Here is a 13,514-nt window from a genome sequence, read left to right as displayed (position 1 = left end):
CCCAAAGTTTTCAAACTTTAAGAAAGGGGTAAGAATGAGAGTCTATGAGAATTCAGGAGCATAAAAGGCAATGAAGAGCAGATTACTGCAAAACTTCCAGCGATCATCTGGTTAATTAGGATAATTACATTCATTTTTATTTCAAACTGTAATTCCAAGCAGACTCCCAGGAAAAAGGCGTGACAGAGCAAGGATCAGGGATCCCAAGATCCAGCCGAGCCCGCCTGACCGCACACCTGGACTTCCTGCACACTCTACCTGCCCTCCCCACGCTCCAGGATGGGGTGCCAAGAAGCTGAGCTGGCCACAGCAGGGTGGGGGCATCCAGCCGAGCTTCCCCGGTCTACGCTAGCATGCTGCCTCTCAGGTCAGAGGCAGGGGGCTGGCCGGCGGGAAGGGAGACCAGTGTCAAGGACAGGCCAGGCTCCCGCCTGCTGTTTCCACCCCACATGCTCAGCAGCTGGGGGAGCCCTTGAGCTGAATCACAGGCTAGGCTCCAGCCACTCTGTCTCAGCTCCTAGAGAGCAAGGGAGACCACGGGGACCTGCTCGGCTTTCTCCTCTGAGACTCCACCAAGGCCAGCAATCCCCATGAAGTTCAAGGAATGGCAAGGCCCACGAAGGGAAGCCAAGGTGCTCAGTGACCTGAAACCTGGGGTCCTTCTGCAGGAAACTGATTGTGTGACCCAAGCGCCCTGACATCTCTGTACCGGGTTCCCTTCTCTGTACGGTGGGGATAATGATACCTGCCCTGCCTATATCACTCAACCATTGTGAGGAGGGAATCAGCTCAAGGCAAGCTGAAAAGGCTCAGCCAGCTGACAAAAACCAACTAATTCCTCACTGTCTTTCAAAGTGCAATTCAAGCAGGTCATCTTCCAGGAAGCCTCCCAGGTCCTTGAGTCTGGTTCACCAATTCCTCACTACACACAAACACCCCTGTGTGTGTCACCCAAGTGCACAGGCTCACAGCCGGGAATGTGGGTTTAAAACTAGAATCAATGTGAGAATTTGGGTGGTTAACACACGAACAGGACTTAACACGGTGCCTCGGCCATATTGGGCCTTCAATGGAAAAATGGAATTAAAGCGAGGGATGGAGACCACGGGTGTGCCCTCTCCTCCACCGACCGGGAACAGAAAATTGTTTGGAACCTGGACAAAGGAGTGTCTCTTAAGTTATTGGATGTCCCCCAAATTTAAAACAAGTGAGGCACAGGGAACTCTACTCGATACTCTGTAATGAACTATATGGGAAAAAAATCTAAAAAAGAGTGGACATATGTCTATGCATAGCTGATTCACTTTGCTGTACACCTGAAACTAACACAACATTGTAAATCAACTATAATCCAATAAAAATGAAAAAAATAAAAAATAATGTCCCTGACCCTGGGGCAGTGGCATGCCGTGTCATCATTAAGACATCAAAAGTGAGGAGGAGAGCCGGAACACCCCCACCACCAACAGGCCACGGTGGCTGGTGGGGGGACAAGTCACTTGGGAGACAGGCCCACAAAGGGCAACCCCAAAATATTTTTTTAAATCCCCAAAGGGCCAGAAAATCAAATATTAGATATCCATACAGACAAAGTAAGGAACCCAGGTACCCAGGGCGGTAAGGCCCAGTCCAGCCAAACCCCCCTGCTGCAGCCCCTCCACCTGCTGGGACCCTTTTCTAATGCCAACACCTCTTCTGCTCAAACATGCTTAAAATGGCGACGGCGGCCTGCAGGGCCAGGCGTTTGTCGTACTGTTTGCCACGGTGCCCTCAGTGCCAAGAAAAACCTATCATGAGAAATGCCATCAGCTATATTTATCTATCTCTCAGCCCCCCAGCCTCCTCCTTCCGTCTGCCAACCAGGCCCTGCGGAGCCCCCCTCACCCAGTGGGCACACTTCCCTGTTGCTGACGCCCGTGACCACCTGCCCAAGCCTCGCTTTCCGGCGCTCTCTTCCCCAGCCCCTGCAGTCAGACCTCCACACAGGCGCAACGACCAACAGGCTGCACCCCTTCTTACTGGTATATCAGGGCGTGCCCACATGTGCTTAAAGTTTGCACCCACACAGGCGTTGGTCGCCGTGTCTCTAGTCCCAAACCACAGGCACCGGTGGTCCTCCATCTCCTTTCAGCCTCAGCTCCCTGCTCCTCAGGCAGGACCGGCCTGCCCTCAAAGTCCTCCGTGAGCCATGGGCTGGGTCCTCTGGGAGCGGTACCTATGCTGCAGCCTCTCACAAGCCAGACATCACGGGGAGACAAGAGGCGCGGGGTGAGAGAGCAAGCCCTGGGAGGACAGGGTCTCCTCCCGGGCCTGTGTACCACTGCCGGCAGGACGCCCGGCTGCGGGGTAGACCTCTCACCCTTCCACTTCCCTGACTGAGAGTGGGGAGCCACAGCCTGTATTTCAAGGTGCTAAGAATTTCCAAGGAGTGTGCATGTTAAAAGGACCCCCACCCTCTTCCCCTCCAACCAAGAGGGAAACGGCAGAATCTGGGATGATAAAGGGAAAACGGCAAAGTCAAGGTTCAGGACTGCTCAAATCCTACAGCTGTGACCAGGCCGTTGCTAGGGATGCGGCTAACAGGACAATGTCCTTTGGTGTCAGGCACTTCAGACCTTTCTCTACACAAGCAGCAGGGCTCCAACCTGACCCTTCTTACCCTCAGGCCTAGCACAGAACATCTGAAGGTGAATCAATGACTGTATCCTAATCCCCCAAACCTCCTCCTCTTGCTTCAGGAGGCAGTGCCCACACCCCATCCCAGCCTTCTCTCCCCAGAAGGCTACCTCCCGCCTCTGAGCCCCTAACTCAGAAAAGAGTTCCAGGGAGCCAACTCCTCTGAGAATGAAGCAACCCAAATAAAAATTTTAAAACCCAGAAGCTCTTTCTCTCCTGCCCCCTCCCCCTCTGCTGGCAAATGAAAACAAACAAGAAATCAAAGAGGCCTTTTGTGCGAGCACTGCGCTGACACTGCTGGGGCCTTTGAAAGGACTTCTGAATCGGACACTGAAGGATAAAATAACTGAAGCGTGGCAGCTCCTGAGACAGGGGGGTGGGGTGGGGGTGGGACCGACGGGGCAAAGAGAAAAAGGGGTGGGGAGGGAGACACCTTCTTCCCAGGGCAGAAAGGGAGATGTTTAGCTGTACCCTCTCTGCCCAGCTGCTGCAGGACGCAAGAACGGAGAGAGACCATGGCACAGCCTTCTACCCCCCTGGCCTACCCTTCCTCAGCACCCTGGGCCCCTGCAGCTCTAGAAGGTGGCTGAGATGGGCCCTGCCTCCTTCTTCACAGCCCACCTGGAGCTGCGCCTGATGAAGCTCTGCTGGGTCTTCCCTCGCCTCCTGCATGGATCACTGTTCGTTCACATCTATAGGACGGTGTCTTCTAGAATTTATCAGGAGGCCTTCACCCAAACCCTGCAGGCCACATGTAGGAGTCTCTGATTCTTAGAAGGGCCTTGCTCCCAGTAGGTTCACCAAATGCATACGTATTTCATGAATAAAGGAAATTCAACCATCCTCTGGCAGTGCCAAAAAGTAAACTGAATCCTCAGGAAGTCCTTCTGTACATCTGGACCCCAGCTCTCCTGCTACAGAGTGGCCCTGTTTCCTCTGGGTGGGCAGTGGAGCACAGCTGGTCACCATGCTTGGGCTCCTAGGTCCCCTCCAGCTTATTCATGGGCAGAACTCTGCCAGCTCAAAGCTCAGACAAAGGTAGTTCTTTTTTTCCTTGAGCTACAGCTTCCAACTCAACCATGAGAGTGAGCACTCCACCAAGATGCCCTGCACATCACAGCCAGTGCGGACCCCTGACTGGCTGGACAGACAAGCTACAGACAAAGGAGATGAGAGCAGATGGTCAAGGGAGTCCCAGAATGAGACCAGCCCAAGGAGTGGGTCTGAGTATTTCTGAGCTCCTCTTTTGGGTCATGCCCCCTCCAGAGCCAGCCTGAGCCACATCACCCTTTTACACCACCCAGAACCAGGCACCCCACGTCACATTAACAGAGCAAATGTAGCCTGGACAGACCTCTCGGATATGTGACCTGGGCAGTCACACAGACCCTGTGCTTGGTTTAATGATCCAACTGTTGTCTCGCTGTAATTCCTCATCATTTTGAACTAGGAACCCCTCATTTTCGTTTTGCACTGGGCCCTGAAAATTATGTAGCTGGAAGGCCCAGCAAATCGTGTAGCTACTATGGGATCAGATCAAACTTGGACTTTCCTTGTTCAATACAGAACGCTCCGGTTTAAGAGGGCCTCCAGAGGGTGATGACCAAAATGGCAAGTGCTCAAGGAGCTGTATCAAATGTGGGAGGCGTGAGAGCCTGGCAGCGTTTGGCCTGGAGAACGGACAGCTTCCTGGGAAGAGGGGTGGAAAGGAACCATGAGCCCTGTCTTCAGCACTTGAAACGCTGCTATGTTACAGAAAAATTAACTGTCACTTAGTTCATCCCTTAAGGCAGAAATAGTACCAACAGGTAAAGGTGACAGGGAGACATCCTTGGGCTCACGGAATCATAACAATTGGAATTGCAGCAGCTGCCGTCCACTGCTTTTCTGCTGTGTGCCAGTATCTTCACATATTAGCTGGTTTAATCCCTTTAACCAACTTCTGAATTAGTTGAACAGAAGACTCTTACAACGACCAAAGCTCACCCTCGAACAACAGTGGCACCTCTTCTGGGTTGCTCTGAAAAGCATCTAACCCTACATTGGTATACCTTGCTAATTTTAGGAATCTGGTAACTAGGCCCTGCAGTCTTCAACAGCCCTGGCACCAGATGGCGCTGCCTCAAAAACGCAGACCAGTGGCATTTCTGGGCCTAGAAAAAAGAGGCACGGGTGAAGTGGTACAGGGGCCTCAGGAGGAGTTAGGCCTCCGGAGATGGTGGCTGGTATGCCTGTGGCCACCCCCGTGCACTCACCCAGAGCCACCAGATGGGCCAGGCATCCAGCAAAGGCTTGGGGGACCTCACTGGCATCAGCCACATCCTGGCAGGACTGACGTGGCGAAGCAATGCCTTCCACTGCTGAGGAAGGACGCAGACGTGGAGCCCTCCCTTGGACCAGAAAACCAGTGCTCACCGCAAAGCCCCAAGTCCTGAAGCAGACAGAGAAAACCGTGAAGCTCTTATACTGAGAAGGGCAACCTTGCACTTGAAAAAGTTCACTTAGACAGATCCTGAGGTGCTAATCCATTTCCTGCGACAGGTGAAGGCCCAGCTATCCCCGGACCTGGAGGTGAGGAGGGAGGCGGAATCTCCTTTCAGAGCGGCACACTGAAGAACGCAGGGGAACACAGCCTGCAGAGTCCAAACAGGGAAACCCTACCGGATAAACCATCAGGTTCCTTCCACAACAACAACCCAGAAACTGCCAGGAAAGAAACCAAGATGAAAGAGGAGGAGGAGGACCACCTAGAGATTATAAGACTTCAAAGATGGAGCAACCCACTGCAATGCATGGACCCGAGTGGGATCCTGATCTAGACAAACAAAATTAGGAGATAATTAGGGAAATGTGAACACTGACCAGCTATCCGACCATACTAAAGAAATCGTTTTAGGTGTGACAGTGATATTGCGGTTACGTTTTTCAAGAGTCCTTATCATTAGAGACATGTACAGAAATATTTACAAATGAAAAGCTATGATGCCTGGGTTTTCTCCTAGACAGCCCAGTGTAAAGCTGGGCAGCAGGGGGCTGTGGATGAATTGAGACTGGCCATAAGTCGGCCCTGGTGATGGGGGTTCCTTCCATGTGTGAATTTCTCTGGAATGAAAAAGCGGAGATAAAGAAAAGAATACCTGGACTTCATGGACCTCCACGGTGGGCCTGTTAGAGGGATCTGATGGGGAGAAGCTGACATTTCCATCCAGTAGAGCATCTTATTACTTTCAGATTGTTTTTCTTTCCTAGGATCGAGGCCTAGGTTAAGGAAGGTCTGAAGATGCCAGTTTACCTTCAGACTCCCGCAGAAGCACTGGAGATAGTCTAGTTGTGCTTCCAGACCAGTTCAGCCATCCTTCCTCACACAAGCATCCTTCCTCCTGGCCCAGGCTCCCCTCTGTCTCCAGCCACTGCCCTGGGACACCCCCTTTGGATGGAAGGACATCGGCAGGAATGTACTACCTCCTCCCCGTGGCAGTGCTCTCTGACCCTGCTCTGCCTCAACATCCCCTCCTAAATGGAACAGACACACAGCGACATTCCTTCCCAGCAAGAAGGCCACCCTCGTGAAGGGTGCAAAACACTCTGGGTGGCCTTTTAGGACCGCGTATTCTGGGAGTGGAGCTCCTGACGTCACACACACACACACACACGTCCTTTAGTCCCTCTCAACCATGCCACCTCCTAAAGCTTCATGTGGGACAAAAAAAAAGCACCTACAATGGCCATGGATGACAGATGACAATGGTGCCTGGAGGCGAAGCCATGCCCCCATGCTTACCATCATGTCAAGTTTGCTTGTCATCAAACCTGGCACCACCAGCTCAGCCCAGATCAGGTTCTTCAGCCCAGTTTGAAAGGAAGGAAAGCATTTCTTTTAGAATTCAACCTACCTCTTGTCTGAGCCCTTGCCAGCCCAGCCCCCAACCCCAGTTTATACTGGAAGGAAGGAACAAGTGGCACCCTACTGAGTATGTCTTTGCGTGGACATGGAGAAGGAACGTCGTGCTATTGGACTGACACTGTTTGGGGGCTCAGCCAGAAGAAGACATTTTCTAGCAAACTGGAGTGGCTTAGAGAGAAAGCCATGCCCACTCCACGCCATCTCGAGGCCACTTACCCAAGGGCCACTGGTAGCTCATGCCTCACCAACTCACCCCCACTCCTTCAGTAAGGCACCCTTGAATTAAAGCAATTTCAGCAACAAAAATCCTACCTTCACTGAAACTATCTGGAGTCCAGGGACTTGAATTATAGACAAATTATAAGAAAACATCCTCAGTTCTCCACTCAGCTTTTGTCAAGGAACTTGGCCTCAGCTGGGACAGAGGTGGCCATGGCTGCATGCAACGGGGCATGAATTTACTCATATTCCTGGGCAAATCATCTCATTATGGCTAGGGGGCAAGTGGGGGCACCTCCCTTCTCCTGACACCTGCCTGGTCAGTCCAGGACCCAGGTGGCTGGTCAGGAAATGGTCTCCATCACACATACTTCATCCTACCTCAGCCCCATGCTGGCAGCAGTCAAAACTTTGGCCTAAAATAAGAGAAGCCAGGGAAACAGCTCAGCTACAGGGATCCAGCTACAGAGCAAGGTAGGAGGAAGCCGGCTCAAAAGGAAGATGAGTATTAATTTCATCTTAGAGGCCCTAGTTCCAAAATCGGAAGGTGCGGAATCCCCTCTCGGAGGAGCTGACATACACAAGCTCAAGGGTCCAAGTCTGCCCCAAGCCACTTCCAATACCACCAGGCACACACCCTCCCCACTCTGATTTGCCGAGTAGACAGAGAATCAGGGAATAACTTTTGATTTTTTCTTTGGTCTCTTTTCCAGAAAGAAAAAGGATGAACGAGGAAGAGGACCGGCAGTTGGTCATTCTTCGTGAGTGGGCCATGACAGTCACACAGGGCCAGGTACAGGCCTAGAAAGATCCATGGAGGGAGGGACAACAGGAGTTGGGGGGGGGGTATCCACTGCCTCCAACCAACTACCAAAGCCACCTCTCAGAATGAGAGAATGAGCTACAAGAGAGGCCTCAAATACCACCTTTTCCTCCCCAGAGTTCTCCAACACATAAACTCTCAGTGCTAATCCCAGTCGAGGTTCCACTGCTGATGCAATGCTGAAAGTGCCCAAAATTTCCTTTCTGGATTAAGTCATACCTCTCCTCCCAACATCCCAAACAGGCAAGGGGGTAACCACAGCAGAAAAGTGAGTTGCTTTTCTTTTTTGTGAATGAACAGGAAGGAAGATACACACACACACACACACACACATTTGCGGGAAAGAACATTCACTAGAGTTGAAGTTAAGCCACATTCTCTTACATTCGCATGAAGAGAGAAAGAAAGGGGGAAAAAAGGGGGGGAAATACTGGAATGGTGGAAAGGAAAAAAAAAAAAACACAGAGAGAGAGAAAGGTTTGGTAGCCCTCTCATTACAAGTTGGTTGGGCATAATGTAAACACACTTCTGCCTTGCTTAATCACAGAGTGCCGCCCGTTTAGGTTTCAAAGGCGGCAGTAAATTGGGCGTAGCTGAGTGGAGGCTAAAAATTAACCAGCCATCTCTGTTTCAATTTGTAAGAAAACAAAAGCGGAAAGAAATTATAAAAAGGGAAAGGGTAGGGGGGAATAAAAAAGGAACAGAGGAGGAGAACTGAACCACACAACCCAAAATGCAGGGTGAAATTGGAAAAGCAAAGAGGAGAGCTGGAACTACTTGGAACACAAAAGGAAAAGGAGATTTTACAGAGTTTTGATTGCTTGTTTGTTTCTTTAAGACCTTCCACAGCAATGCCCACTCCCTGGCGTGCCTATGCTGGGGAGAGCCTCTCTGCCCCCCAGCGGAGGTATGGGGGCTGCGGGCATCCATCCGGGGGTCTCGCCACTTCAGCTGAAAAGCGAAGGGGAAGGGACAGTGACGGGCAAGAGCTCGAGGAATCTCGTGCTCATTTTCACTCTCTGTGAAATTGAATGACTTTTCTCCTCTCCGTCAGCCAAATCCCAGGCGAAACAGCTCCCGCCTGGGCATCTGGGCCTCAGAAGCTGCCCGCCTCTGCCTTCTTTCCTCTTTTCTATTCATTCTGTCTCATATCCGGGGGTTTTACACGCCCCTCTCTCCACCGAACTGCTGCCCACCCTGCTTGTGCCAAATCTGGCGTTTCCCCAGGACTTGAGGGGACGCTGCAGGAAAACCAGTACCTGCCCCCCAATACTTCTTCTCATTTTAAATCAGAGCAAGGAGTGATTTTTTTTTTGTTTTTTTTTTTGGTGGTAGTGGTGTTCATCACAAACTCTCACCATCCTGGATAATTCTGGGGCATCCTGGCCCCAGTCCTAGGACCTGCAGCATCTTTTGGGTAAGATGAGTCCTCCAAAGACGGAGGGGCACGACAATCAGTAACACACGGCAAATGAGCAAAGGAGGAAGAATGGAGAGAGTGGAGGGAAACAGAAGGGAAAAGGGAACATCAAACGTGCTTCAGGCCTCAGCAGGACAGACGCACCAGTTAGGCCCATCGCGTCTATGCATGTATCGTTTGGAAAGAAGAATCAACAGAACAAATGCCAACCAGTAAAATAAAATGGGGTGGGCAAAAGGGGGATTGAGAGCAACCTACCCGGAGTGTGGACAAAGTAAGCCAGATAAAGATCCAGTTCTTTGATTGTGACTCCAATGTGATGTGGCTGCACGCACAGGCCGGGGTTCGAGCACTGGGGCGACTTGTAGAGCCGCTCCCCGTCAGTACTTTCCAGGGGGATCCCCTTAAACAAAATCACCATGACCAGGTCCAGCCGCCACACCTTGTCGGCCTGGCGAAGGCAGTCAATCCGCCGGATCTTGCCCTTCTGGTCGGGGTTGGAGAGCACACAGCAGGGGGGCTTCTTGCCCGTGATGGTCAGCACAAAGTCCTCTCGGAACTCGGGCCGGATGTCTTTGCGCAGCTTGGCCAGCAGCCGGGATGCCCACTTCTGCTTGATCTCGGGCTTCTCGCCCAGCAACTCGTCCTTCACCGCCCGCTCCTCGTCCTTCGACATCCGCTTCTCGTGCTTCTTGAAGTACTTGCGCTTCCGCGCCTGCAGGTTGAACCAGGTGTAGGAGAAGGCGCGGACGTGAGGCAGCAGCGCCTCGATGAACGGGTGGAACTCATCCTGCAGGCGGCAAGCCGGGAGCATGCGGGGCGAGGGAAGACAGGAGGAGGGGAAGACGGGGTGAGGGGGAAAGAGAAAAGGAGAAAAGAAGCGTTAGAAGGGGGGCACAAGAAAAATCGCCTTCTCCTCCTCCGCCCCCCGCACAATTTTCTCTTGCGATTGTTCTAGGAAAGTGTGGTCTGGAGCTGCCACCAGCCTAGCCAGCCGCTTGCTCCCATCTCAGCCTCAGCAGCCAGACAGAGACACCCAGAGCCTGAGCACACACCTATTCTCTCTCTCTCTCTCTCTCTCTCTCTCTCTCACTCACTCACACACACGCGCGCACAGACAACGTTGCCGTCCACACACACACGCTGCTGGTATCCCCGCCAGGCTCTGTCGCGCCCATGACATCTCCATGTTCTATCGCAGCCTCGAACTCGTCTCAGCTCGCCCCAGCACAGTGTCCAGTCTGCACAAATGCCCGTGGACGCACACGCAGGGCATGCGGGGGCCACCTCACGCCCGGACACCGGTAGGTTTTTGGCCACCCCCAAGAAGAGAGAACATGACATCCACAAGCCAGCGAGCGAGGAAATGGCTTTGGCTTCCCCCTCCCCAGGCTGTTTTCATTCTCTTTTCTCCTGCTCCGATTGGAACATCCACCCCAGCATTTTAAAAATCAGATCTAAACCCTAAATATGTGATTTCAGCTTTGTTATCAACACCAATACTAATGTTAATCTCAGTAATAAGGAAGAAAACGCTCCTTGTTAACACAAATAAGGTGGTGGTATCAATCAACCACATTAGGGTTAAAAGCTACACGGGGCATTCTGCGCCCCATCCCCACTGACCCCTTCACCCTCCTTCCCACTCAGTCAGGTGACAGAGGGCCGGGCTCTCGGTTTTTGGTTTTTTTTCTTTCTTCTTCTTTTTTTTTTTTTTTTGCTTGTTTGCTTGTTTGAAGTTTAAATAATAATTGATTTCTGTTTACAAAAATAAAACTGGAAAAAATTAAATAATTACCATTGATCTGAAGCACCCGGCAAAGCCCAACGCCCGATTCTGAGCTTCTGGACTCAACAGAGTTGTGAGTTGGGGGCGGGTGGGGGGAGGGGGAGGGGGAGGAGCAGGGGAGGAAGGTAAATGTTTTAAAGGGGGTTATTATTGGTGTTCTGGGGAATAGGGGCCGGGCTTGGGTGGATTCTCAAACCCTTCCCCCTCCTCCCCCCCACCCATGCTCCACTGCACAGAAGGGGGAAATTAATATTTTTTTTAAAGGAGCAAAAAGAAAGAAAGGTCAGGGATAGCAAGCAGAGAGAGGGAGCGAGTTGGTTACCACACACGCCAGGTAAACAAAAGCCAACAAAAAAATTTTTTTCAGTTTCACCCCCTGTGCATCACCTTCCAGTTAAAAATAAATAAATAAATAAATAAATAAAATAAAAATATGCAAAATTTAAAAGTCAAAACCTACCTCCCACCCGCCCCCCCAACACACAACACGCCCTACCCCACCCCTGTGCAAAACAAAAACAAAAACAAAAACCAGGAGGGGGAAAAGCGGCAGCTGAAGAAAAAGGCTTTCGGCTTTGGCAGCGGCACAGGGGTATAAACTTCGAGCTGCCTCCCTCCGCCTCTGAGCCTGATCGCAGGCAAAGGGGGAGCTCGCAGATTCCCGGGGAAGAGGACGAGTTCGGACCGGCTGCAGATCGTCGCTGGCAGAAGCGTGCAAAAGAGGGAGGGAGCAAGGGAGGGAGGGAGGGAAGGAGAGAGAGAGAGAGAGGGAGAGAGAGAGAGAGGACGTGGATGGGATGGGGCTGTGTGTGTGTGTGTTGTGTGTGTGTTTGTGTGTGTATGTATGTGCGCTGGTTGGGTTTTGGATTTTTTTTTTTTTTTGCTTCTTTTCTCTCTCTCAAACTCCCTCTCTCTCTCCCCTTTCATGCTCAATCCCCATCCATTTGCTTGTGCCAAAGCCAGTAAAAAAAAAAGGGGGGGGGAGGAAGGGGGGAGGGAGAGAGAGAAGGATCCACCTATTTGGCAATGAGACATCCTCGAGCAGCCAATGGCTGCGTCCAAGGGGAGGAGGGAACCGGGCAAGCCGAGAGGGTGGGGAGAGCCCCCGGCAGTTGGAGACCAAAAACAATTTGCCCAATCGACAAGTTCACGTCTAATGAACAAGCAAAGTCCAGCAGTTATGAATTTTTCATTCCAGGCTCCCACTCGGGTCCATTTGGCAGCGGCCACCCAGCAAATCTGAAGGGGGTGAGGGGGACTGGGGCTGAGGAAGACACAGAATTTTTTTTTTTTTAAGCCAGAAAAATAAATAAATAAAGGCCTGACTCCGGGCAGGCTGTCGGGCGGGAGGGAGCCCCAGAAGGCCTTGGGGAAAGCAGCTGCGCCTTCTTCTCTGTGTTTTGGTTTCAGTCTCTTTCTCTAAGGCCCGCACACTCTTTTTCTGGTTCTATTTCTTTTTTTGTTTATGGGACGCACAGGGGCGAGTGGAAGTTTTCCTCCCTGGCCATACACACAAGCCTGCCTGCCGTGCTATGAATAGAAAGAGAAGAAGAAAGAGAGCTCGGAAAGTGTCGATGCCAGCAGCACTTCCAGGGCAGGGACCTGGCGCCCAGGGTGTAGCCACCCTTTCCCCCGGTCTGGCTGCTGCTCACAGGAGCACTCCCAGACGAGGGAGGCAGGCCCCCCCAGCACCTCACAGCCTCCCTCTCCCCAGCCCCCAGCGAGCTCAGTGCCTCCCTCGGCGGCGGCCCACACCCAGCCACGCACGCTCCATTAGCAGTGAAGAGGGATGCCAACGCAATGCAGCTCTGCTCGAGAAACTGCAACAGTTTATTAAAATAGCCTCCTGTCACAGCACTCCACTGACAAGCACTACACGCAGCCACAAACACAACAGCCAACCCCGGGAGGAAGTGACAAAGGCACGGAGATGGACACTACTTCCAAACACAGGGTCCTGCCTGTGCACGACCACCACCACCACCACCACCACCTCCTGAACTCTTGATTCTTTGCTTTCTCCAGCTCTGCCCTCTCCACTTGGTCTGTGTTTAGTGTTTCTTGGTTGGAGGAGAGGGAACACTCACCTACCTGTGCCCCGTTCAATTCAGACTAAAGGGCCCAAACCATATGGAGGAAGGTGCAAGAGCGTGAAATAAGAGCCCTAAAGGAAAGGAAGAGAGCTAATAAAGGAAACAGAAAGCAGGAAAGAGCTCTATCAGGAAACGTGAGACAACCTTGGGGAAACCGAGTCACCAGGAAGAGCTCCCCAGGGGAACCCCTGCTCTGGACCTTCCACCCAGACAGGAAAGGTGAACATGGGGGAGAGAAGCCAGGAGTGTGGAAGCCTCCACTGGGTCCTCTCCGGTAGGGGCCCTTGAGCAGCCATGCTTTAGGCCTTTGAGAAGCAGTAAGGAGGGGACAGTTATTAAAGAAATGGAAGAGCAGAGGAGGACATGAACACAGACAGGGAGAGACTGGTCCTACTCAGAACCCAGTCCCTACAGCTGCCCTCTCCCCAGGTGGGGCTCAGCCCTCAGCTGGCAACAGAAAGGTCACTGCTCACTCTCGCCCCTTTCTTCCCCATCTGAAACCCTGTGCTCGGTGGCCTTTACGCTCAGCGGAAAGGTTCGAGGAAGAGGGCCCCGGGTGTGACCAAACAAAACATGCAGCCCTGGGCTGG

General features: G+C 52.1%; 1 protein-coding gene across 7 annotated transcripts in view; it reads right to left on the bottom strand.

Annotated features, from left to right (window-relative positions):
* Positions 1 to 13,514, bottom strand: part of NFIX (nuclear factor I X) — a 98,423-nt gene that overhangs the window by 60,448 nt on the left and 24,461 nt on the right. For 5 of the 7 annotated variants that reach the window (XM_033854136.2, XM_033854138.2, XM_033854139.2 and 2 more), the window contains exon 2: positions 9,301 to 9,832. In XM_033854136.2, the coding sequence (XP_033710027.1) occupies positions 9,301 to 9,832 (532 nt within the window). Of the gene's footprint in view, positions 1 to 5,813; positions 9,833 to 10,840; positions 11,227 to 13,514 lie in introns of those variants that run through there. The other 2 variants (XM_033854137.2, XR_004526018.2) reach the window with 2 other exon arrangements.

The sequence above is a fragment of the Tursiops truncatus genome, chromosome 3, assembly GCF_011762595.2.
Source record: "Tursiops truncatus isolate mTurTru1 chromosome 3, mTurTru1.mat.Y, whole genome shotgun sequence".
NCBI classification, from domain to species: Eukaryota; Metazoa; Chordata; class Mammalia; order Artiodactyla; family Delphinidae; genus Tursiops; species Tursiops truncatus.
The sequence above is the reverse complement of the archived record's forward strand: the minus strand, read 5'-3'. Positions and strand labels throughout refer to the sequence as shown.